Source organism: Musa acuminata, chromosome BXJ3-3 (assembly GCF_036884655.1).
Source record: "Musa acuminata AAA Group cultivar baxijiao chromosome BXJ3-3, Cavendish_Baxijiao_AAA, whole genome shotgun sequence".
Taxonomy (NCBI): Eukaryota; Viridiplantae; Streptophyta; class Magnoliopsida; order Zingiberales; family Musaceae; genus Musa; species Musa acuminata.
In genome coordinates, this window is record NC_088351.1 from 10,057,664 (window position 1) to 10,085,572 (window position 27,909).

Sequence of the window (27,909 nt, forward strand, 5' to 3'; positions counted from 1 at the left end):
CATCAAAATCCAACCACCTTCATAAAAGGCTCCATCTTACATGTTCAACACCAAACCAAGTGCAACTTTTGTTGCAAATCTGGACACAAGACACATTGTTGTCCATTCAAGAAAATAAGTCCAAACAAATTAATTTGGGTTCCTAAAGGAACCATGATAAACTCTATGCAACATGATAGAAAATGTAGATCTATTTATGAGACACCCAAAAGCAAATGGGTTCCTAAAAATCATCCCTTCCTATAAAAACATTAAAAGTCTAGGCCGGAGCAAGAAATAATATTCTGCTCCTTGACTCTCAATGGTCATAAACCAAGAATCAAAAAGGAACTCGCAACGCTTAAGTAACAAGTGGAAGTTGTGAAATCACAAATACGATACGACCTTATTAGAAACATATGATATCCAAATTCACATACCCCCCCGATCGTCAAAACCCGTTCATCTACGAATTAATTCTTGCAGAAACTAAATATGTCATGATCTTAAAAGGGATACCAAACAAACATACGTATGCACGTTAAAAGATCTATCTTGATCGTACAAAGAGCCTCTTCCTTAAATAAAAACTCATACGAAATCATGTAACAAACATTAATTGCTCTGAAACTCTCCTCAAGGCAAAGGCTCCCTAATCAAATCATCTTAGGTGGTCACTGGCTGCAGGCGGTGGCACCTCTCCAGCTGGCGGTGGCACCTCCAGCTGTCACGGGTTGCCAGAGGTTGCACCGCTCCAGCCAGAGGTGCAACCGCCAGCAGCTCTGCCCTTTAAACCCACACTAGGGCCGGCTAAGGAACCGACCCCAACTCACCCCCATTTCCTCCTCTACTCTTCCAAGTCTCCTCCATTCTCATTTCTCTCCTCTAAGCCTTCCAAATACCTCCCATTTCGGAGCAAAACATCAAGAATCCTTCATTCTCTTGAAGATTTCACAAAGGTACTCTCTAAGAAACTCTTAAATTCTGTTTTGTTCTTCATTTACTTTAGCTCATCATCATCCCTCTAAAACAGTAGTAGTTATGGGATCTAGAAGATCCTCAAGGGACAAGGGAAAGAGGAGAGTAGTAGAAGAGTTTGATCTCACTCTTTTTGATTCCAAAAACCATGCTGAAAAATTTCTCTCCTTCGAACTAAGAAGCATCAATAAGGGAAAATACGTAGATCTGAATGAACTAAGAGATGTAGAGACTATCCAATGGTTTGCAAACCTAAATCTACTTCCAATTTTGCAGATCAACGAACCCATTTATCCTAGACTAGTTAGATTGTTTTACAACAACATGCAAATAGATGATGAAGAAAGGATGTCAACCTATCTCTTAGGACAACACATCTCAATCACTGATAGATTCATTTGTGATATGATAGGTATTCCCATGAAAAGCATAGGACTTTACTTTAAAGGATCATGGGATGAAAAAACCATTGAAACATCCTACGTTGAAGCCATAGGAACAATCCTTGCCAATCCTAACATAGAATCTGTTCCTAAAAGTTGTGAACATCTATTGCCCTTTAACACTAAGATACTTCATCATATCATGACTAGTATAATTCTTCCTAAACAATACCATCATGATGAAGTGAGTCAATTGGAATTAGGAATTATATACCTAATCATGAAAGGACGTGACATTTGTCTTGGCTATCTGATCCAACAAAACATGTTAGAATTATCTACGAAAAATATGATGCTCCCATATGGTGGAATAATTACTAGAATAATGAAAGCTTACGACATTCAAATACCACTAGAAGAAGAAGTAATGAAAACAGATAGATTCAGCATAATAAACAAAAATCTACTTCACCGACTAAGATGTCACTATAGAAACGGTAACTGGGTTAGACTGCCTAGAAGAACTGATCCCCCTCAGCTTGAACCTGAACCTGAACCAGAGCCGGAAACCCCAGTCTTTAGAAGTACCCACTCTCCTCCGATCTGTCCCTTTGAGGAAACACATCCGGTTGAGCAAACTCACACATCATCCATCGAAGATATCGGGATTCGGATGGACCGATTTGAACAAAGACAAGAACGGCTTGAACTTCGACAAGATCAAATCCTAACCGAGCTGCAGCAAATCCATCGACAATTTGACTCTTTACTTAGGCACTTTAATCTTCCACCTCATGAATAAGCTTGTATGAACGTCTGCTGTTTTTGATATGACATGTTGTAAACTCCTTATGTTATTCATGAAGGACTTTGTCTTTATGGTTACCTGATATGCTGTACATATGTTACCCTGATATGGTTATCTTTGTTTGTGTAAGCATATTTGCAAACATCTCTTGTTGTTTATCTCGGTTTTTGCACTGAAACTAAAAAGGTTTAAAAGCCTATGCCTTGAAAAATATGAAGCAACATACCAATGTAGTTGATAAGTCAGCAGTATGACATTGATATGGTTGCTATTACTAATATGATTGCTATCATGCCATGTATCAAGATATCAAACAAAAATTTGCATCGTACGAGCTGATATCTTACCATGTGATGCAATGCTACACTTGCTAAAATAAAAATCTTGCTATGCAATATGATAGAATGCTGCACTTGAAATAATTGTGTTACTACATCAAAAGCTTAACACTCAAGAATCAAACACATTGATATTAGACATCACTTTATACGAGATCATGTCTTTAATCATGATGTAACCATAGAGTTTATTGATACCAAACATCAACTGGCTGATATCTTCACAAAACCCCTATGTGAAGAACAATTTGATTACATAAGAAGAGAATTAGGAATGTTGATGTATCCGAATACTTAAACTAGTTAAAATTATTTTTCGGATGTTATTACTATTACATGCCTTGACAACGCTTGATCAAATAATATGTTGTAAATTATGTGACAAATATTTTTAACCAAATGCATGTAAGAAGTTCATTTTTCGGTTTGTATGGGATGTTCCTGTATACTCTTATGAAAACTCTTTGAAAAATGACTTTCCTCCGTCAAGCAACAAACAATAAAGAGATATATGTGTCATGACTTCCTTTATATGCTTGATAATGCTATCATGCTTTTTGTTGATGACAAAGGAGGAGAAACATATGAATTGATAAACACTATGTCATAGCTGAACTGCCATAATCATGTCTATGTCATAGTTGCAAATACTTGAGTGATGCTATAAACAATGTTATGCCATCCTTGCATCACCAAGAGATATGTGAACATGTGCTATAGTTTGCATCATATCTTGATTTAATATTCTATATTGTGAAGAAAATACAAACTTGCTAGAAAATCTCAAATATGTGCATCATGTAAAAAGTCATTCGTAGCTTTATATTATTACATGATGAATAGTTACAAACACTATCATACAAACCTGATGATGTATGTCATGCCTTGACATCATTCTTGAAGAGATACATCATGATGGGTATCATGATGAGAGCATTGATAAGTTTAACTGATCTAACTTATCAATACGTCACTTGAATTCTTAGGTCTTGAATTCAAGGTTGACTTATCTCAACTATGGCATATAGATAGGGGGAGTTAAGGACAACTCCTTTATCAATTGATTGTCATCATCAAAAAGGGGGAGATTGTTGAATCTCGGATTTTGATGATGAAGTCAATTGTCATTTGTTATCTAATCTATGTGTTGAGATAAGTGTGCAGGATTAACTACGATGAGAGTAAGACAAGCAGCAGGTGTTGCGCCGGAGTCAAGATCATGATCACGTTGGGAGTTCGAGAGTTCGACGGAAGTTCGGACGGTCGTCGGAGGTTCAGCGAGAACAGATCCGAGAAGTCCAGAAGCTTGCCAAGCGAAGCTCGTCGGAACTCGCCAAGTGGATCGTCGCAAAGTCCAGGAGTATGCCGTATGTCCGCAGAAGGATCACCGAGGGTTTATCGGATGATCGACGGAAGTTGGCCGGAAACTCGCCGGAAGAAGCGATTGACGCATCGGAGCAAAGCTGCAGAAGTTGTCTTAGAGTTAATCGTAGTTAGCATGATGATTAAGCATGAAAATGGGAGGTGATCCCATTAGCTTAATCTTGGGGCAATTGGGCCCCTGAAAAGATTCAAATTGGGCCGAATGGAGCGAACCATTCGGACCCTGATTGCACCAGGAGGTGCAACCGCCCCAGCCAGGAGGTGCAACCGCCAGGGGTGCGAGGCTGGGAGGTGCAACCGCCCCAGCCAAGAGGTGCAACCGCCCAGAGCTCAGTCTTCGAGCTAGACTGGGCGGTGCAACCTCCTCTGTCAAGAGGTAACACCGCCAGAGCTCAAGTTTCGAGCTCTGCCAGGCGATGCAACCACCGAGCTCAGTCTTCGAGCTCTGGCAGAGAGGTGCATCAGCCTGAGCTCAGTCTCGAGCTCTGGCAGGTGATGCAACCACCGAGCTCAGTCTTCGAGCTCTGGCAGAGAGGTGCATCAGCCTGAGCTCAGTTTCGAGCTCTGCCAGGTGATGCAACCACCGAGCTCAGACTTCGAGCTCTGCCAGGTGGTGCAACCACCAAGCTCAGTCTTCGAGCTCTGCCAGGTGATGCAACCATCGAGCTCAGTCTTCGAGCTCTGGCAGAGAAGAGCAATCGCCTGAGCTCAGTCTTCGAGCTCTGCCAGGCGGTGCCACCTCTCCGGTCAAGAGGTGCAACCGCCTGATCCCAGAATTATGGGATTTGATCGATTTGATCGTTTTGAGCTCGAATTTTGAATTGGGTTGGGGCCTATAAATACCCCACCCATTCAGCACTGAAAAGATACAGACCTACACCGAAATCTTGATCTTTTCTGTGATTCTAAGAGCTCAAAAGTGTTGTAAAGCCTTTAAGTTTCCTCCTTCTGTTCTTCAAGTTTTCAGTTGTAAAGTGAGGAGAGAAAGGTCTGTAAAGGTTGTCTCCTGAGCCTGTCAAAAGGAGAGAAACTGTAAAAGGGCAGTTAGCCTTCGCCCATTGAAGGAAGGCACCTAGTTGACGTCGGCAACCTCGTCGGTGGAGGAAGCCAAAAGTGGAGTAGGTCAAGGCTGACCGAACCACTCTAAATCTCTGGTTTGCGTTTATTCTCGAGCACTTTATCATTACTGCAAACCTCCTTCATTACTACTGCTCTCTGCGCTTTCACGAACAAGTTCTAAGTGCTGTTCTTCCGAATCTGCATTCAGACGTAAATTCGTATTTTCATACATTACAGTTTACGTTTACGTTTGATTCTGCAGAACTGTCTTCCGTGCTTTTACGAACGAGCTTCTTTGCAGTTTACCCTTACATTTTGATCCTATTGATAACTGCAAACTGTCCTCTACAATTTTACGAACGAGTTTCAACATTTAGACGTAAAACTGCATTCAGACGTAAATCGGCTTTCCTCGCACAATCATCATATCTCAGTTTACGTTTACGTCTTGATTTCAACTGCATACTGCTTTCTGCGAGTATACAAACGAGTTTCAAAGTTTAGACGTAAATCTGCGTCTAGACGTAAAATTGCGTTTAGACGTAAATCTGCGTTTAGACGTAAAACTGCGTTTAGACGTAAATCTGAGTTTAGACGTAAATCTGAGTTTAGACGTAAATCTGCGTTTAGACGTAAATCTGCGTTTAGACGTAAATCTGCGTTTAGACGTAAAACTGCGTTTAGACGTAAATCTGAGTTTAGACGTAAACTGCGCTTAGACGCAAAACTGCGCTTAGACGCAATCTGCGCTTAGACGCAAACTGCACTTAGATACAAACTGAAAATTTGCTTCTGCATCATAATAGTTTTTGAACGAACGCAGCTTTTGGTTTTTAATCGCTGTAAGATTTCCGCTGCACTAATTCACCCCCCCCCCCTCTTAGTGCTCTCGATCCTAACATTGGCAAAGTTAATTTTCTATTAAATGGTTCAAATCTATGACATCGCAATATGACTATTGAAATAAATCAAAAAATTGGGGTATTCATTAATTATTGGTGATCACTTACTAGTTTGAATTCTAAACACAATTAATATATGAAAATATTTAAAAATAGCATCACGAAAAATTCTTAAACGGTGTTTGTTGTTATTAATTAAAATTCATTATAAATATATGTACGTAAATAAATAATTTAGAGGGATATATCTGTAATTTGACATCCTCCTTGGTTACCCTCCATCGGACGGTTGTTATCATCCATCAAGAAGGGACCCACGATTCCATCGCATTAAGTTTACGGGAAACGTAACAAGCAAATCATGAGGACCAAATAATTTCTACCCGGAGGCGTAAATTGAAGATTTGTCGAGACTCGGAAGCCCTTCTCGTTAGCCCTCCCTCGTCTCTTCGGCGGGCGCCGTCGCTCGCCGTCGCCCCCCCCCCGAAACCCTAATAATCTTCTCTTTTGGAACCATCGGAGTCCAAGCCTTCCGCTCAGGTGATCCCTTCTGTTCCTTCTCGCTTTAGGGTTTTCTCCGAGTAGTGGGGTGCTGAGCTTTTATTCGCTACTGTCTTTTATGGCCTTTTTGTCCATGACCGATCGATTTTCTCTCCTTGCCTTCGAAATCCAAAGATCTTATGTGCTATATTGGAATTGTTTTCTATTGTTTTCTTGCAAGAAAAAAAAACCCTATCTTTGTTGCCCTTTTGCATTTTGTGATGCGGTTTTGGTGGGTTTAGAGTGGAGCACAGGATGGGCTCGTCCCAGAAGAAGATACCTTTCCACAGGCACAGGGAAGCTGAAGAGGCGAGAAAGAAGGTAAGTGGCCTTCAATTTCTCTCAAATGTCGTGGAAGCGAGGGTGAAACTTCTTGATTAACGATCTTTATTTATGTGTGCGATTTTCTTTAATTGCGGCGTACTTTGAAGAGAGAAGAGGATGAAGCTGCTCGTGTTTATGCTGAATTTGTGGAGTCCTTTAAGGGCGATAATACTCCTGGTTCGAAGACGTTTGTCAGGGGAGGGGTCATTGATCCAAATGAGAAGCTTAAGGCCGGCCCAGAAGGTTAGTTATTAGAACGAGAAATTTCTTTTTTGTATCTACCACAAGCTCCTTTTCATTATTTATCTTATGGATGTATGCATTTTCTTATTATATAAGTGCAAATTAATAAAAGGATTGGCCTTATTCATTCGGCAATCGCAGGTGGAAAGTCCAAAGATGGGGTATCTGTTCCAAAGAAGGGAAGTAGGTAAATGAATGTACTTGATTTTCAAAAGGCGGAATCTTGGAGTTAGCCATATTCCATGCTTAGAATAATGAACCCCTTTCATATAATTTGATCAGACTACAATTGAAGGCTGACAATATGCCGCTCATTTAGTAGGAATTAAGCATTCTCGAGTAAATGGTGCTTGAATTAATATCATTTGTTTAATGTTTTGTACATACAAATAATCTTCTTTAGAGATTATTGCATTTGTGATCTTTAAACATTTCGTGTGGAGTATATCTGTTTTCTTTTGTAGTTCATAGTCTTTCCAGGTTAGGGGCAATTCTATTCTGGTTGATGTAGTCAGTGGGGTCTATTTCCTGCTTAGACTTTATGCTTTGCCTCTCTTGTCGAAAAAGGTGGTGGCTTGTAATCCTCCATCCTCATAGGCCCCATTGTTAAGACGTAGTTGGACTGTATATAAGTTAATCTCTTGTACATGGCATGCACTAGCTGGATTTTGCAGTTCTTTAAGAATATGCATAGTCATCTACTATCTGGTATGTTTCACTGTAGGAGATGAAAATAAAAAAAAAACTTGTTTGTGGTACTGTCTCCACCTTTCGTTGAACTTTGGTGTATCATGTTTTTACTGTAGTCAGTATTATAAAATAAATTTGTTTGATGAGGATTTTGATCTGACACAAATTTATATCTAGGAATGTCAATTGTTATATAATTGTCTTATATTTGATGTGTTTCTTAAGATCTAGCTTGCTTTGCATTATGCAAAATAGTTCACAAGAGGTCTGTTTTTTCCAAAATCATGTGTCACGGATTTTGTACACATGTGACTGAAAAGGTGGAAACAAAGAAAATGACCTGTACTTCTAGTTACTGGTCGCTGCTTTATTGTTGCTGCTGCCACATCATCACCGAGTGCTGCTGGTGTGTCACCATCAACTTTCTACCATTAGAGCAGATGAACGTGAAGCTTTCATGCTTCATCAGAAGAGATTAGGAATGCACAAATATATCTCCCTAATATAATGATCTGTGGTTCTCTCACTAACTTATAGGGCCTATGCCAAACTCATTTTTATGAGTGACCCACATAGGATGAGTAATCTTTTAGGAGTGGCTTCAGGATATATATGCATATAATATAATACATTGAAACAGATTGCAATTAGAATATCTAATAAAACTCTTTTTGCTGATCTTATGCATGCAGGTTAGCAACTAGATGCATCAAACAACTAGACAGTAATAAACTTGTGCTCACCAAAGTTTTATTCATAAACAAGGTAGGTCTGGGAAGATCATCGAAAAGAAATTTAAGGCTCTTTGGTTACTCATTTAACAAAAAGAGAGAAGGAAACGATAAGCCAGAAGTTAAAACAAAAGAAGGGGAGAAAAATTTGGCATCTAATGCTGTACTAGTTGGTGTTAATTTTTGCCTCATTAACTTGTGACTGTCAGTCTGATTAGAAATGAAGAAAATAAGTTCTAAGAGGAAATGAAAAGGGAAAAAAATAACTTAAGCCTTCCCTTTTGTATGGTCAAACTAAAATTTCTAGAGAGACAGAAAACTCGGGCAAGAGTGATTTGGTTGTTCTGATTTCTTAGTCTTAATCTGTTGTCCTTTTATAATTTGAGGCAAAAAATTGTTAATCACATTAGGAAACTTGGTGGACATAATTTACTCAAGTTATATTTTCTAGATTTTTTTGATGCTACGGGAAGGAGTTATAATAATGTTGTTCCCCTTTCTCCTACCTTAGCAACCAAAGCAATTATTTGTTATATAATTTTTTTGTTGTCTTTTAAACAGTTACATTGTTATTCTTCCTATATTTTAGTTTTGAGAGTGAGATATTTTTGTGTCTTTACACTACCAATCATTGGATGAAGTCATTGGAGACGACCAAGGATTTTATTGAGAAGTACACTATGGTTATTTTAAATCTTTCTTTTAGTGTAGGTTGCAAGTCTGAAAAAGGAGGGAGGTTTTACGTGATAGTGATGGCGATTAATTTGACCATTGTTATCACTCCTTAGTATAGATCATTTTCATTGGTGAGGAAAAGACATATTTTGCAGCCTCAAGAAGGTGGGACTTCATGGTTTTTTTTCTTGCTGTTGGTATATCATGGTACAATTCTATATAAAAGACTTGTTCAACAAACCTAAATCTCCGGGAAACAAATACTACCACAATTATAATTAATGCAAAAGAAGACAAAAGATCAGATAGAAGACACATGATTTGGTTATTTGGCAAAGAAGTTCACCACCACTGATGTGATTCTAACTGAACAACCTACTTGATTAACAATAATCATCATATGTGACCATCTACATATAGGTAGTTGCCTGGATGTTTGTTAGGTTTCAGTTTGGGTATCTGGTACTTCCTGGTGGCTGGTGTTTGGGTTAGGCACTGTGCTCATTAATGAATGCTTAAGGTTGCCCAAGCACCAAAAAACTTGCATGTTCATATGTGGCTTCTTGCTTTTTAAAAATGTTTTTACCAATTACTTTGCATAATCTTTGAATTATTACCATGCTAGTGTCTGTAAACACTTGTTTGCTATGCTTCTACATTGATTTGTTCTCTGGCACTGTTTCATGTTTGTAATGTTATTTAGGAATCAAATTATCTTCAGGTTTTGGAGTATGGGTCATTCAATGAAAATCAATTGTGTATTTAATACTTGTTAACCTGAAATTCATATTTGCTACTAAAAGTTCATGAACATACAATATAATGGTATAATCTTATTAGTAATACATATTTATTCATCTCCTAATAAATTATATAGTTTAGGTATGAACTAAAGGTAGTATTTCATACCTAGTCAAAGGTGTCAGAATCACATGGTTGGATATAATAAACTGTTAAGGAGATGTACATAGTGGTTTTTTTTTTCTTTTTCTTCCTTTTTTACCCAAATTGTCATATTTCCGAGCCTTAGGGTTTTGCTTCTGGAGGTTTTGTCATGTATGACTCAAATATGAACAAACAAGCTATGAGGTGATTTTCATGGCCAGTCAACTTTCTAGGATCCTTATTAGTATTTTGTGCCCCTCAAAGTCTTAGCTCAAGTATATCCAAACTCTCTGTCATTTTGTATTAGATTTGAGGCACATGCTGAGCAAGAATAATCTCCCATGAGAATTGCTGTGCTGATCAGTACATCTGGCATGCAAAGGGCCCCGAGAGTTGTGTTGGTTATGTTGACACAGGAATGATCAAATTTGGCTTGTTCTATCTAGCACAAGAGGCATTTGGATCAGTATTACATGGTAAATGCTGCTATGCTAAAAAGGTGGCAACATATGTTCCTTCGACTTTATAATCCCACGCCCAAATGTAGAGAAGTTTTTGAATGGCTATCATCATTTAACTGATTATTGTCTCTAGTGCTTTAGACTTTAAGCATAGGAGCTCCATTCCCTAGTATTCTAGTATTGGGGAAAGTTCACTATTTGACTTAGGAACAGTGATTTTAAAAAGCATTATACGTTAAAAGGTGCCAAGGTGCAAAAATGCCCGAGGCGCTCGACGCTCACCCGAGCGAAACGAGACGCTAAAATATTAAAATATATAAATTAATTAATAAATATAATTATTTAAATAAAAATATGATATTAAATAGAAAATCTTACATAATCACAATTTCACATTAACAAAAAATCTCAAAATTCAAAACAATAACAATAATTTCAAATAAATAAAAATTAGCATTATTAAAATAAAAATAATATATTATTAATCTAATAAATAAAATAAATATTGTTACTAGTATATAATTAGTATACTGTTAAGATACTATTAACAGTATACTATCAACTCGATGTGAGTAGAGGGAGTAAGAGTAACAATAGCAGTAATGGGAGCGGGAGTGACGATAGTGGCAAGCAGCGACAGTAGCGTTTGTGGCAGCGGTAGCAGTGACAGTGATGTAAGAGTAAGACTGAGAGAAGCAGCAACGGTAGTGGGAGTGGCGATAGTGACAACGACAACAGCGACAGTGGCAGCGGAGAGCAGCAGCAACGAAGATAGGCAACGATAGCGGAGAGAGGCAGTGACAGTAGAGAGGAAATGTCAGTGGCAGAATCACGAGCAGGATTAGGGTTGGGGAAGTCGCGAGAGGGCTGTTGGGAGGCTGATATCGGTGGTTTGGTTGGTTTAATCGAACCAACTAAAGCATCGGAGACCAAACCAAACGTAAAACACTGGTTCAGTCGCCTAATTTAACTCGGGCGCTCGCTCGAAGCTTGGGCTCGGGCGAACGCCTAGGTGACGCCTCTTTGAAGCGAGGTGCTCGAGCCTCACCTCGCCTCGCTTGAGCGCCTAGGCGAGCACCCGAGCGCCTATTGAAATCACTGCTTAGGAAGGCATCATTAGTGTGATATATATGCAATAAATGATGTAAATTGTTGAGTACCTTTTGAATAGTTTATTTAAGTTATAATTTCTTAAGTAGCACTCTTGATGACTCAGCCTGAATCTCTGGCTGCCCTTTTATTATTTGAAGATGATATTATTGTTCTTTTTTTTTCCCTTCCAAACTTTGGTTCATGTTTGTTAGCCTTTAGCGTAACGTACATAACAAAATTAAAAAAAAAAGACTCTACATATATTGGCTTGGTACATCTTACTGAACTGTGGACAATGTTCCTTAATAGTCTAAGATTATCTATCTACTGCCAAACTAGTTTCTCTTAGAATTCCATATGGTCATATTTGTTAAGTCCATGGGTATTTGGATCTCAAGGCTTTTGGTGATTGATGAGTCTGGAAGTTTGGTTTCTTTTTCTTATGTTGTCTGATCGATAACGATGTGTGGAGACACAGTACATCGATGCATATTGAAGACTCAACAAGGAAGAAGAAGAAGAGGAGGAAGGAAGAGGAAGGAAGAACGCGAGGTGGTGGAGGAAGAGGAGGAAGGAAGATGAATGAAGAACGGGAGGTGGTGGAGGAAGAGGAGGAAGGAAGAGGAAGGAAGAAGAGGAGGTTGTGGAGGAAGAGGAAGAAGTAGGAGAAAACGGAATGAAGAGGGGGAAGGAGGAGGAGGAAACATACTCAAAATTGGTGATGTACAGTGGGTGACAGACAACGACCAACGTCAGTAGGCTCTGCCTGTATGGCAAGGAGGGGTTGCGAACGTGAGCCCTAAACCAGCATAATTAAATTGGCTTTCTTGTCTTTGTTAATGTTTTATGGGTCGGATCGAACTGCCTGAAATGGGGTTGGTCCGCATATCGGTTCATGCTTGGACCAATACATACCCTGTATACTGGTTTGGTTGAAATGACAGCCTATGGTTTTTGGCATGTTGCCCACATGCAGGATGTAATTTATCTTTGCATCATAAAGGTTATCATTTGGAACACTTTTAATCGTTGTGTAGGCCTGTTTTCCACGATTTCATGAGTGAAGACATATATACATACGGTGCAAGTACAACTTGGGTACCAAACTGATGCAAGCACAAGCTAAACAAATATTATAAAGGATTGAGAGATGGGATAGGTAGAAGATTGTGGTAGCTAGATGGGATTATAATCATGATGAATTTCTGACTGTAGGAAGAGATAGTCCATAAATAGAGTGAAAGGAAAAGGAGGTAGAATACTGTTGTGGGGAAGATGGAGGTCAGAAACAGGATGAAAATATTAGGAATGAGAAAAGGATGATTAAGGACACACTACATAAAAATATATTGTTAACAGAAAAGGTTTAACACTTCCATATACAAGTCTTTCAATTTAATCCCTATTTATAAGATAGATTACTAAGCAAACAAATAGGGGGACAATTCTCTACGTAATCAAATCTTATCAAAATCTTTTGGAAACCTAATGATCATACGATGCACTTGGATACCCCTTTGGACTTATGGAAGTCTAGTTAGCCTAAAGTAACAAACATAGAATCGGATTTTATTAAAAACGCCCTTCTTAATTTTTTGAATAATCTGAACAAAAAATACAGAAATATAAGTGCATTGTATTGATCATTAGGTTTCTTAATTTTAAGAAAATGTTTAGATCCAGTTAAATGTGACTCAATTACAGAAATATAATCATAAATAAACTTGACTTGACCCCTAAACTAAATCTAACTAATTTAGACTTTATCTAGGAGCATGGTTGCATCAATGTGCTTATGCAACGGGACCATTATGTGCCAATTGCATTAATGTGTTTTTATATGGGTGAAATTTGTATGTATATATAAATAACACATGTATATATATGTTTAAATCTGCACTGTACAAGTTTACTTGTATAATTGTGTTTGAAATGTATTCTTGATGATACTGAATTTTCTCTAGGTATGTGCCATCTTTTCTGCCACCACCATCTCAAGGAAGGGAATTGGAGAAAAAGGTTAGATGCGACTTCATTTCAAACTAATGCATGTCTAGAATTTTGGGCATTTTTATAATTTGAATAATATTTTACACTGGATATGGTTGCATTAACAAAGTTGTAGCTCACAAATTGATTCTAGAATTGTGCTTAGACAACAAAAGAGTGATTATATTTAATCATTGTCTCGTTTTAGTGTTCATCTTCTTTGGGCTTAGCCGTCTATTGGGTTTCTACTGCACATAAGAGTCCTGAACAAACATAAGAACTTTTAGAAAGGATCACAGATTTTTAATTCATGTAATGTGAACTTAGTCAGACCTCTTCTTTTGGATGGACGTAGGATTGAGTTGAATTAGGTTGAAGCTGCATCTTACTTGAACTTTGTTTAGTGTCTTTTCGTTTCTGCTTTTTGGAGAAGATGACCAAGGAAAACTCCAACTACTATTTCAAAGTTTAGCTTGGGCTGTACTTATTCCATGGTATATCTAGATTAAATTAATTTTGATTCTCCTTTTTTGTTTGGTTGCTAACCCAGCTAACTAATTAGGTTATAAGGCTAGTTCCCTTCCCATTTTTCGTTCTCCCCTCTTTAAGTGGCTTGTTCTAGTTTTTGGCTTATCTGGGTTTAAAACTAACTTTTTATCTTCACCATCTTGAGTATTAAACCTTCTATTATCAGTTTAACCCTTTGCAATCAACAGAATGTGGTCCTAGTTTTTATAAATGGCAAATCATGACTTTAGATCTGGTCTGTGCTGACCACACTGGTCCAAAGCCAAGTGGTATAGGGTGTATATATTATTAACTATAATAATTTAAAATTTTAAATAAATATTCAATCCTTTTTGCATAGTAGTATATTGCTCAATGGTGGGAGAAGATCCATTTAGCTGACCCAATTAATTGGCACATTACATATTGTGTTGACTTGTTGCACTCAGCAATATACTGGGGCATAATGTTTGTATCCACTGGCTAGCCAATACTTGGTATAGACTGGCGATGAAATCCTTCTCATTCTATTGTTGACATGATTTTGCACTGACTTAAGATCTAAATTCAAAGAGATATAAGCTTACTTGGTTGCACAGAAGCAAAGAGTAGAGAAGAAAAAGTTCAGTGAGAAATTTGCTTTTTCTTGTCTGGTTATACTAATTGGAGGAAGAGTGGTGAAAAATTATTTAGGAGAGAATTGGAGAGAGTGAGTGTGAACTGAATTTCTCCAAACCCAATTTTGCTTTCAGAGAAAGGAATAATTCTTACTTTCTCTTCTATTCATCTAAATGAGAGTGTGTAAAGTGATGTTCACTCCTCTCATCGCTTCCCTTTTTTCCCTCCTTTTCTGTCCTTACTCTTCTCTTTTCTGGTTAAGTTAATAACTAACAGGGATTTAAAAAAAATACTTCTGAATTATGGATGGTGGGAAAATGTCTGAGCTGTCTTTGTTGTCACATGTTCAGTTTGCTGCATGCACTAGCTTTTTCGTGCTAATCATTTGCAAAATAATTTGTCTGGTCATCTGTGATAAATGTTGTTTTAGCATGTATCATGTTCAACAATATAAACAACCAAGCAATACAGAGTTATTATGCTTAGGGCAGATCCTCCTCTATGATCTGCTGTGCTTTATTAGCTTGACAAAGTGATAAATGTGCCTAGAATCTCTGAAACCCATTTTTGTTACCTGCTGAAGGATGAGGAGAAACCTAGGGAGAAGGAAAAGGGAAAAACACGTCATATTGATAAATTCTTGGAGGAGCTGAAGTTTGAGCAAGAATTGAGGGAGAAGCGAAATCAAGAACGTGAAGGGCGGCATATTGATAATTCTGCTGTAAGTAGTTACTTCAATCATATGTGTTTGAGAAATATTTTACTATTAACTCGGATTTTCTGGTTGGATTAGTAGTTGAAATTGTTTTGCCAAAATTGACATTTGGGGTCTGAATAAAGGGTAAAGGAAAATTACCAGCAATCATCCTCCAAAACAGAAATAAGAAGATGAAGTGAACTAACATGTCAACTGAAACCACAAAATATCCAAAATAAGCTGCCATTTCATCTATTACTCATTAACTTAGTAACATTTGACCTATCCAATGTTTTGATATTTATCTGGATCACCCAGATCAACCAATCAAACTGTTCTCACTACCTTTGTTAAACCACTGGTTATATGTTCAACATATCTTAATGGATTCTGCAATTAGGTTATTACATCTCTGCGAAACAACTTTGTCTATTATGTGTTTTGCTTAATCCTGTATGCAGTTTGTGATTTCATTTTGTGCAACTGTCTTAATGGTTATGTAGTGTGAGATACTTTGGATTGTGGAAATTGTGAAATCATTTTTGCTTACTTTAAAGCTTATGGTACATCCTGCTGGCTCACTCATAACAACATCTGCTTTTATTATGGAAACTTTTTTTGTTGCTTTTATCAACTGCTTTTGCTACTGAAGTACACTGCTATATGTCCTTTATAAGCCCTTTTTTCATATAACCTTACACAGCTGCATAGAAAATGTAGTTATTTTGTATGATGTACATGAATTATCCTTATATTTTGTGTTTTATCTTTTTATGGCATATTTGATCTTTAGATGTCATATTAATATTATTTGATATTTTTGATCTTTTTTATTCACTTGATACAAAATCATAAATATAGCTTGTAGTTTGTCACTTGTATTTTTTTTACCTAACTAGAATAAATGTCATATGCTTGTATGTTTGCTATTTTTAGCAAATGGCTTAAATTGTCAACAAATTTGCATTAGATACCTGCTGTGTCTTATCGTCTTTAATGCCACTGAATTTTTTTTACACTTTTTCAGAATGGTTCTACTCATTTTTCTTTTTGATAGATTTGTTTGAATAGTTTTATTGATGTCATGGATCAACCCATGTTTGAACCATGGTTGAAGCACCATCCTTCAGCATTCGAAAAAGCAGCCATGGTTTGCGGGTGATCAAGGTACCACATGGTGCATCTATGGTATAAGGCTGCATGTAGGGGCACATGTGGGCATTACTTAAATACACAGAGAAAATATAATATAATGTTCAATTTTAAAAATGGACAAATATGTGTTGTGGCTAAATCACAAAATTTTCAGGATGATAGTTCTATTTTTTAAAGAGTTAAAGCAATAAGTTATAAGAAAATTATTAAGGTGTATCTGGTGAAGGTTATGCCATTTTCATGTCATAACATTAAAATAGTATATTAGTAAAACTGATGCTATTGAGGAGGAAATATAAACCACGTGTGATCACATTTTCTCATACCTGCACCGAACTGCATTAGCACCCACATTAATGTACACCGTTGCATGTGTGGCTGCATTTGTGGATATGTGGTTACTTATCTAAGTGGTAAATGACCTTTTTAATACAGTGATAGCACATGTATATCCAGTTGCATTGATCGCTTTTAAAAATATTGCCTTTTGCAACTCAATCAGATAAATGTGTTATTGTCTATATGGATTTTAGGCATTGGTACTGTAACCTCATTTATAGCATGCTACATTGATAAAGATTCTTATGGTCATACTCATACTTATAATTTGTAATTGTCTCAACATGCAACTAACTTTAAAATGGTGAAAGGTCATTAAAACATTTGTAGCCAGTGAGCTGGTACCAGTGTCACATCAGAATTTTTGGGTAAGAATTTTTTTCCTAAACAGTTGCCTTGGATACAATAAAAAATGCAATACTAGCTTGAAGAATCTGCAGAGAAATCTTTAAGTAACCTGGGTTTGCATGTTATTGAAACTAAAGGAGAAATCACTCCACATATTACTCTTTCAGATGAGTACACGCACACCTGGAACCGACATTATGCTTGACTGTTCAATGTGTATATATATAGTATGCAACGAAGAAACATAGACATGAACACTACACCTCACAGACACAGCGACATGTCATTTTAAAAAAAATTAGGATATGGACACAGCGAGGACATGTATTTTTTTAATATATATTTATAATATATGATTAACATGAGTTTTATAGTATTTATATATTTAAATTTTATAGACTCAGTAATGTGAATAAATAAATATCATCACACAAGCTTAAATAATTAAAATCATCATAATCTAAATGTCCATCTAAATCTAAAGATTCATGACCCAACTAATCTATCAGCCAAAAATAACTATGTAAAATCTGAAACAATGCAAAATCTTTAACGACACAATGGCACTCTTTTATTTTCGAGACGATGCAAAATCTGAAACATAATAATAATATTCTAAAATAGGTTAATTAACAGGTTAATAATATGTTAACAATTTAATCAGTAGTAAAAAACTATATTAAAAAATAAAATAGGTTAATAGTATGTTAACAATTTAATCAACAGTAAAAACCCAGATTAAAAATAGGTTAATAATACGTTAACAATTTAACAGCAGTAAAAAAACCCTGATTAAAAAAACAAAACAGATTAATAATATGTTAATAATCAAAATAAGTGATTTTTACAAAATCTAAACAAAATTAATTTACCTTTGTCGGGTGTTGGATGCTGTTGAGGAAGAAGCTTCGCCTACAAGGAAGAAGCTTCATTGGATGTTGCTAAGGAAGATGGTTCACTGGACGTCAATGAAGTTGTCGCAGACCCAAGAGCATGGGACGACAACATGGTTGCGGTAGAGGGGTCTCGGGGCGGAGGGTTCGACAATGCAACAGCAGCAAGGTTGCGATAGAGAGGGGCTCTGGGTGGACGGTCCGGCAGGACGATCGCTACAGAGGTGGGCTTGAGGCAAAGGGTCCAATGTCAACGTAGTTGTAGCAGAGGTAAGCTTGAAGCGGAGGGCTCGACAGCAAGGTGAGGAAGAAGGGAAGCTAGTGAGGAAGAAGGGTTCGGTTGGGTGTTGAGGTACGTAAAGTTGATCCTCTTGGAATCTGTGAGGAAGAAGGATTCCGGATGCTTCTCGCTTGCGGTGAGAAATCTTGGTCTCACGATGCCTTCGCTCCATTCGTGGTGAGGAAGAGTCCAACATGCCATCTCGAATCCAACTTAATTAAAAATAAAAAAAATAAAAGAGGATTTAGCTGGACATGTGTCAGATACGTGTCCGGTCATGTCGACGATGAATCCGTGTCTGACACATGTCAGACACTAATACACCACTGAATCGAGCGTGTTCGTGCTTCATAGGTATGCAAACATTTGGTTACTTGCAATGTCTACAAGGGACAATTTTCTCGGAGTTCAAAATGATGCGAATGTGGTCTAGAGTTTATCGGCAAATATCATTCTTCTCTTGGTTTGCAGTACGCTAATGTGGTGTATTGCAAACCTTCTTTATCAGTTTATCTAACTCAATGGATGCGAATGTTCTCCTGTAGCTTTTTGCTATTTTGCTAAAACCATTACATTGTTTGTCTATTACTCACATATATGCATGTAACCTTATTTTAAAATGTTGTATATGCATATTGGGATATCTTATATAATTAAATTGGTTACTTCTTTGCAGCCGCTTAGCCGTTTTGATGAGCTACCGGATGATTTTGATCCCAGTGGTAAGTTTCCAGGGTCATTTGATGATGGAGATCCTCAAACCACAAATTTGTATGTTGGAAATCTCTCCCCTAAGGTCTGTCATTATTTTTATTTCAAATATTAGTTCTACAAGTACCTTTCAAGTGATTTAAAATTGTCAGGCTACTTTCTACCATGTTAGGTGGATGAAAATTTCCTTTTAAGGACTTTCGGGAGGTTTGGACCCATTGCCAGTGTGAAAATTATGTGGCCACGAACGGAAGAGGAACGGAGGCGGCAAAGAAATTGTGGCTTTGTTGCTTTCATGAACAGAGCTGACGGACAAGCTGCCAAGGATGAAATGCAAGGTGCGACTACGTCTGGTCATCAGAAAACAAAAGCTTTTGTTTGAGTATATTCATGTTTATGCATTGCATGTTTCATGCTGCTTTTCTTTATAGGACACATCAAATGCTTAAATTTTCTAATAAGGTGATGAGGTGCAGCAATTTATTTTTTTTCTTACTATTAAAAGATCTTATATGTAGCAAGTTATAAATAAAAAAGATCAAGCTCTTGAATATCTGTGTGAGTGACACTTTGTTTTGTGGCTTTTACATTATTATACTAAGCAAAGTTATCTAAGCAATTAAGTGGTCGTTTGTCTTTGTAATATAGAGACTCCAATGCATATAATTGGTTTTTTTAGGTAGAAAAACCAGCACAAAGAAGGGTAAGGAAAGAGGGAGTAAAAAAAAAGATGTAAAGTGTAGGAGGAACAACGTAATAACAAGGAAAGATCAAATGACCATTCTTACTTAATAGATAACTTGATCTTTTACGTGGTTGAACACTAATGAAACTCTGCCTTTGGTGATAAAAAATAATTAGATTATATGCTTCTGGTATAGTAGCAAGTAAAGAGTGGGTTATTTAATGTGTAAAAAATAGTGAACTCAACCATTAATTAGATTAATGCATGTGCTATGCAGTATGTAGGTGTTTAAGCTGAGAACAGTTTATGGTGCTTATTTGGTCAAGCAGGCATTCATGCTATGCCTATGTAGATTGCTGCCAACAAACAAACTGTTTACATACCTTGCCCTGAGTGGTTAACTTGTCTCTGTGCACATGCAATTCCCTGCGATATCACTAACAAAAATATCTTTGGATTAGATTTTTTTCAAACTTCTACCAAATAAGTCGATTAAGAATTGCCATGTGTGCACCACAGTAGGATGCCTCATGGACAACCATGTGATTAAGGCCCGTGTCATCCTATTATTGGAATAGTAGGATATAAAAATTAACTAAACTCTAGTGCTGATGATCCTTCTCTTCCAAGTCAATGTTTTTAGTGATCTGGGGACTTGTGTTGCCTAACATTGTTATGGACACATTTATGTAATCATTTCTGGCTTCATTTATATTTTAAATGGAATTGGATAGATTTTATCAGGCCCACTTTACCCAGACCAGTGGTTATTAACTTAAAGCATTGATGGATGTTGATATGGATTTGAACAATTCCTAGATTCAGCCTTGAAAATGTACGCTATTTGTTTTAGTTTGTGATCTGTGACTCACCAGTATTGGTTGTTTCTGCAGAAACAGAATATCTGCTTGTTTTCTGGTGGACACTTTTGACAAGCTATTTTAGCTATCTTCTATTGATATCATTTATTAACCTTTACAAAACTGTGCACGTTAATTGCTACTTGGCTTCGATTTATATTTTTTGCTGTTATAAAGTGGTAGAGAGGTTGAATTCTAGTTCACAAATTAGTTCTTTTTGTAGTTTTACCTCATTTACAATTCTGAGCTTGTATGTTTCAGGTGTAGTTGTTTATGAATATGAGTTGAAAATTGGCTGGGGTAAATCGGTAGCTCTTCCTGCACAGGCACTGCCTGCTCCACCACCTGGTCACATGGCTATCAGAAATAAGGAGGTTCTTTTGCTTTTCTTGAGTTTTCTTTACCAAAATCGTTTTCTATACTTGCTTTCTACTTAATCATATGCAGAAATTTGTTTTGGTTGGTTGATAGTCAACACATCTCTACTGTGTTATTGGCAGGGCAATACTGTCATAATATCTGGACCCGATGGAGCACCAGTAACAACAACTCAAAGCTCCGAGTTGGTAGGTAACCTACCTAATTAACATTTATGTACTAATCATTTCATCACTTTGGGGAAATGAGTTGCTGAGATTCTTGTTGCTGATGTTTTCACTATTATCCAAGGTTACAGTCCTTTCAACATCTCGTCGTACATTGAGCAATGCTACAAAGCCAAGAGTGTTTGATGTGTGTAATAAATAGAAATTTGCTATTGTTTCCAACTAGATGTGAACAAGCTAACCCTGTTTAAAATTCCTAGGTAAAACTAGGCAGGAGCAGAAGTTACTAAAAACCTAAATTAGCATGCCTTTTACATGTTGCTATAAAATCTACAGAGTAATTTTGCAGAATCTCCAGGGTTCTGTTGCACTTGACCTAGGGCAACCCAGTGATTTGTTTACTGTGTGATCCATATTCATGGTATGCTTAAAAAGGCAGAAATGCCTGCAGAATACAAATATGGTCATGTGAAGTTAAATACCTATAAGATAACATTAACAACTTTGGCAACTACGTTGATCGTTTCTAGCATTATTTCTTACTATTTTCTGATTCAGATCATGATAAAATAATTGACATTTTATAGATTTTTTTTAATGCTACTTATAATTATAATGTATTGAGGTATATTCATCACATTAATATTTATAAGAGCCTTCTAGTTGTTGTTTTTGATGATAACCGAAAAAAAAGGTTTCTGCCAGTTCATTAGTCCTTCCCTGCTGCTTTCTCCGGTTAACAGTAAAACTGCATCATTTTAGATTTATATATAGAAGTGCTTTTAGGCCATCAAACTTTGTCAAATTAACTTGTGTTCTAGCATCTTATGTGCATTCTTGTTTATGTTAAGAATTTTTTTTAACTCAATTGTTCAGTAGCTTGATGCCTGAATATGGTATGACATCTTTTCTTGTATGATATGTGATCTTAACTCTTCTGAAATTTGGACTTTGTAAGCACACTGGTTTTGTAAGTCCATTTCCCTCAGGAAAAAGATATGGTTAGAGATCATTATAAGTTCATCTTTAACTGATTATATTGTCTCTTTTGCATTTGATGGCCAGTTAATAATATCATTTTTGGTGATATTAAGTGTGGGATCAAAGTGTTCCTATCTTATTTGCAGACCATTAGTTTTTCCTTCTGAAAACATACATATTAAGTGCTTGTTTTTGTTTCTAGGTGCTTACTCCAAATATTCCAGACATTGTGGTTGCTCCTCCAGAGGATGATCACCTTCGGCATGTGATTGACACAATGGCATTGTATGTTCTTGATGGTGGATGTGCTTTCGAACAAGCTGTCATGGAGCGAGGTCGTGGAAATTCACTTTTTGACTTCCTATTTGATCTTCGATCGAAGGAACACACATACTACGTCTGGAGACTCTATTCCTTTGCACAGGTTTATAAGCTTTTTGATACTATTTTCGATGCAGCGGCATGAGATTATTAATTGTTTCCATTATAAATTATTTTGAGAATTTCTAGCCATAGGTTAAATTATTTATTCTGATAAGGAGGTTAGAATGAGTATGCTCCTGACCTGAAAAGAACTCAGATAATAACCTCTTCCAGTGTTTTCTTGAGCTCCTCTTCAGTTATCCCCTTCCAGTGTTTCTTGAATGCCTGAGATGTCAGGATAATTTTGTTTGTCAAGATACCAATTTCACTTTTCTGATGCATCCCATCATTTCTAGTCTCAGGAATGGATACCCATGCCCACTGTGCTGATTGTTATGTAATTGGTGCCATCAAGTAAAATTTTCACCATCTATACCAACTTATACTGACTCCTCAATAATATTTTAGAATTTTTGTCAGTGGTATACTATTCCACCTCTCTGCAAGCTGGGTGGTATTGGGTGCAGTGTGGTACCTTAATAAGACCATTTTATAAAGAACAATAGAGTTCATGCTAAGCTAAAGATTTTTTTCATCATCTCCTTTTCTAACATGTCCAATACTTTCTCTTACTTAAAGTCGGCAAAAATATATTTTATTAATACCTACTGAATGTCATCATCTTCTCGCTAATGTTCAATATCTTCTTGCTAATGTCAACTGAACATCAACATCTTCTTACTAAGGCAGGAGAGCTAGACAAGTTCTTACTAAATGATATGGATGTGAGCTATTAAGAACTTCAAAAATCTTAGATTTAATGAAGAAAAGTTTCCTCTTTTGCTCATTGTGTATTCAATATATGATAGTTTTTGTACATTCCATTAACAAAAAAAGCAATAGAAATGTTGAATAGAAGTATCTTTCTTTAATGTGATGGTAAATCTTTGGTGAGTTCAGTGAGCAATCTGACACGAGAAAGCTGAAAATTCAAGTACACAGACAGTATTCCATGATTCAACAAGAATGCTTTTGTTCTCCAATCTAATGCAATATGCTGTCCTTTGTGAAACTGCAGGGTGACACCCTTCAACGATGGCGGACAGAGCCTTTCATTATGATTACTGGTAGTGGAAGGTGAGTTACATGCATAATTTCATCTTCCATGCAAGTTTCCATTTGCTCAACATGACTGTTTTCAGTGTTTATTACTGCTTAATTCCTGTACCTTTTTTATAATCATTTTTCTTGTTAGTTCTGATTAGCATTCAGTCTAATCCAAAATGTCATATTCAGATGGATTCCTCCTCCTCTGCCGGTCAATCGAAGTCCTGAACATGATAAAGAATCTACTTCAACATTCGCAGCTGGTAGAAGCAAGGTGAGGTTTCTTAATAGAACAAGATAGGATTTTTTCTTTCTTCTGTGAGAATATACTATTAAGAATATCTTCTGCAAGTTTTGCTATGAACTGATACGTGGTGAGGACTGCTTTCCCCTGATAGTTCATTTGTCTTGTAGCGGGTTGATTTGGAGCGTGCATTGACAGATCCCCAACGAGATGAGTTTGAAGATATGTTACGGGCCTTGACGTTGGAGAGAAGCCAGATCAGAGAAGCTATGGGATTTTCCTTAGATAATGCTGATGCTGCTGGAGAGGTAATGTACCTTGTGTTACAGATTCATGCGCTAGTTGCACCCCGGCTTCGTAACACTTTCCTGTTTTGCATCATGTAAATGCAGGTAGTTGAGGTCCTTACAGAATCATTGACTCTAAAGGAAACACCTGTACCAACAAAAGTTGCAAGGCTTATGCTGGTATCTGACATCCTCCACAATAGTAGTGCTCCAGTCAAGAATGCTTCTGCATACCGCACTAAGTTTGAAGCCACCCTTCCTGACATAATGGAGAGCTTTAATGATCTCTATCGCAGCATTACGGGAAGGATCACTGCTGAAGCACTAAAGGTAATAATCTTTCTTTGAAAGAAGTATCATGCCTAGGCCCTATAGCAGTAATGGTTTGTTACCTGCCATGCCATGCTGTCCTGTGTTCATCCAAGCACATGCCAGGACCACATTTTGTGAGATATTGGTGTGTGATAGTGCTTTTTGCCTATTCTGTGAGCATGTTGCAGCATGCTCGATGCCATAGTCTGCTGTTTTGCTTCATGCCCTTTTTAACTGACATGATACGTGTTACTACATACTTGCAAAATTTGGTACTTAACGACACTTTTGAGCTTTTATGAGACTTGTAATTGGTATCTCTGATGACCTTTAAATTGTTGCTGCTCATTTGCATTTGCTGGACAGGAACGAGTTCTGAAGGTTCTTCAAGTATGGGCCGATTGGTTTCTCTTTTCGGATGCATATTTGAATGGGTTGCGAGCAACTTTTCTTCGGTCAGGGAACTCAGGTGTTTTGCCCTTCCATTCCATATGTGGTGATGCGCCAGAAATTGAAAATAAAACAAGTTATGAAGAAACTTATGAAGGAGGTAAGGTTAACCAGGATGCTGCACTGGCAGTGGGAAAGGGAGCAGCCATGAAAGAGCTATTAGGGCTTCCTATGGCTGAGCTTGAGAGGCGCTGCAGACATAATGGTTTATCTCTCTGTGGAGGTAGAGAGATGATGGTTGCAAGACTGCTGAATTTAGACGAAGCAGAAAGAGAGAGAGGTTACGATCGAGAGGACGATATGAAGTATGGGCAAAACCAGTTATACAGATACACAAAAGATGATAGCAGTTGGAATGTTAGTAATGCTGGGCTAAGAGAAACTAATGTTGAGACAGAAAAAAGCCCCCCTGCACTTAATCAGTTTGGTAGAGGAGCAACTTCATGGCATGATAAGGGCTCTGTTTCACTCGAGACAGTAGTGGCTCCGAACAAGAAAGAAAAATCTGATCCTGTTTTAGTTTCCAAGTGGAATCGAGAGGATGATGGTAGTGATGATGAAGATAAAAGTTCTCAGGGTTTGGGTTTGAGTTATTCATCTGGAAGCGAAAATGCTGGGGATCTTGGGAAGACCGGTGCTGAAGTGAACATGGATCCTAATGTTCATACTCATCCTGACACTTCTATTAATGAAGAGAAGAGGTGGTTTCTACATGCTTCTTTTAGGAAAAATGTCTTTGAAGTCATCAAGTAATTTTTGTTCATAAAGTACCTCAGTGTCTGTTTTAACAATCTCTTCCTTTTCTTTCCTCCACAGACAGAAGCTAAGACGTCTGGAAGTTGCAGTAGTAGAGTACCGTGAATCGCTTGAGGAACGGGGCCTCCGAAATGCCGAGGAAATAGACAAGAAGGTAGCCGTTTATCGAAGACAGCTTGAATCTGATTTTGGTTTGTCAGATACTACAGATGATATAGGGAGCAAGAAAAGTTCATCTGGTAGGTGCATCAAGGACCTAAAGTTACTTTGAAATCCAGAGTATAACTAGTTCAGCTTCTGGGTCATCCATTTTGTCAAAAGAATGCCATGCATTTTATGTTATGGATGTACTTTTCCTGGAAGAGTTAAAAGAAAATTTGATTTTTTTATCATGTTCATGGAGGAAGGTGATGACTGATCATGTTCTATTTACTTTATATCTTTGGCTTGTTTTTAGATTGCAAATTATACTTGTGGAGCCTAGCACGGAGCCATTTGTATAGCTTTCGGAAGAAGTCATTTATTATCTTGAAAAATTGGCATGCTTATTTCCTTTTTAGATAGAAGGAAAGTTATCTGTCTAAACGAAAAAGACTTTCCTATCTTGATTGGCAAGTTATGAAGTTAAAAATAATGCACTTCTAACAATAACGCTGTTACACAACAAGCCAGGCAATTGTGGTTGCTATAATATGACAGATTCCCTACAGGCACTTCTAAATATGTTTACTAGCTTGCTATGCACATTATCTTGCATAGAGTTTCAAGGTTAACATGCACATTATTAGCATGGTTCATCTTCTTTTTTAAGTAGGATTGAAGTTCTTTGATGTTGCTGGATTTATTTATTTTTTTCATTCGTTGCTTATGGACTTGGTTCTCTTCTGTTAGCTTTGGGATATGTGTTCAAATGACAACCATTGAAATTGCAGAAAGGAGATCTTCTGAAAGGAGGGAGAAGCGGGATGATGTCCGTGATGCAACCAGGAAGCGACGTCGCAGCCGGAGTCATAGCCACAGTCCTGAGAGGAAGCCATCAGAAAGGGCTCGAGAAAGACACCGTGATAGAGACAGGTCGCATGAGATTGAGATTGGGAGAGAAGGTTCACGTGAGAAGAGCGGGAGCAGAGAGAGGGATGATCATCACAACCGCGATAAGACTAGGGACAGGGAGAAAGATAGGAGGAGAAATGAGAAGTGAGCAGCTGAATCCAAAGCAGCAATTGGCTTCCAGAAGACAGATTGTTCTCAAAGGTATTTCAGATGTTCTCATCAAGGTCTAGATTGTGCGTCAAAACCTTTGCTTCAAGGACTTTGGAGGTGGAAGCAGGCCTTGGTTTTATTGATGTGAACATCACTTGGGTCAACTTGGTCTCAGAGGGATTATGGAAAGACCCTCTTCCATCACAATATGTAAGCTCTCCTAGTCGCAAGCTTTGTTGAAAATAATGCCTCTTATGCTAAGAATGGAGTAGTTTGCATATCTTCATTAGTTTATGTTATGTTGGACAAGTTGTTTGTAGAATTCAAATTTGCCATATTAGCCGGTGATGAGTTACGAGCTTCTTTTTTCATATTTGTTAACCAATGCTTGTCGAATTTGTATTGGAGATCTAACCTTTGTTTATTGTATAATTGAAAAAAATCATGGCGAGCTTTCCAGTTGGTTCAAGTTGTTGACTATGATTATTATGGCAGTGCTAGGTTTTCAAGGCGAGAGATTGCTTCTCCTAAAACTGTTTTGAGTCTTCTTATGGTACAAAATGATCTTCACAAGCATGTTTAGATAAGCAAAGTCTGCATTTATGATTGGTCTCTCTGCCACTTGTTACGATAGATTTCTATTATTCCAAACTTAAATACATCAATGGATACCGTCTGCAAGAGTCTCCTTACAGATTGGTATTTGAAGGATTTGTAAAGCTGCTGCTTCCAGTGAAACTTAAATTCAAACAAACGGCTCAAAATCGAACTCCATTGTCGAACAAGGTATGCCAACTCATCATTGTTTTTAGAGTCTACACATAGATTAGCTCATATTCATTTCATCCGAGTGAGTGATGCCTGGTAATGTTTAGCTTTTCTGAGTTGATTGCACAACGTGGTCCTGCTAGGATCGTCTGTTCACTCGGACTTGGGGACAAAAGAAGGCCATGTGAGATGTTGATTAAGGTGAATACACCGCAAGTGAAGGAATGTTGTTAATAAACGAGAAAATAAATAAATGTTGTTAATATATATATGTATTTCATCTTCATACGTTAATTCGCAGGATTTTGTTTACCTCCGAGCACTTTTGTCTGCCTCAGCT

The 27,909-nt window shown here is 37.4% G+C and overlaps 1 protein-coding gene across 1 annotated transcript; it reads left to right on the forward strand.

Annotated features, from left to right (window-relative positions):
* The first annotated feature begins 6,212 nt into the window (after positions 1–6,212).
* On the forward strand, positions 6,213–27,270 carry LOC135633451 (protein RRC1-like). The gene is made up of 18 exons (XM_065142903.1): positions 6,213–6,370; positions 6,613–6,691; positions 6,802–6,937; positions 7,079–7,124; positions 13,436–13,490; positions 15,169–15,306; positions 18,974–19,093; positions 19,181–19,346; positions 20,815–20,927; positions 21,054–21,119; positions 22,282–22,503; positions 23,521–23,579; positions 23,739–23,823; positions 23,964–24,101; positions 24,186–24,410; positions 24,759–25,543; positions 25,659–25,837; positions 26,531–27,270. The coding sequence occupies exons 2-18, from the start codon at positions 6,626–6,628 to the stop codon at positions 26,797–26,799; spliced, it is 2,868 nt and encodes a 955-aa protein (XP_064998975.1). The 5' UTR covers positions 6,213–6,370; positions 6,613–6,625; the 3' UTR covers positions 26,800–27,270.
* The last annotated feature ends 639 nt before the right edge of the window (positions 27,271–27,909 follow it).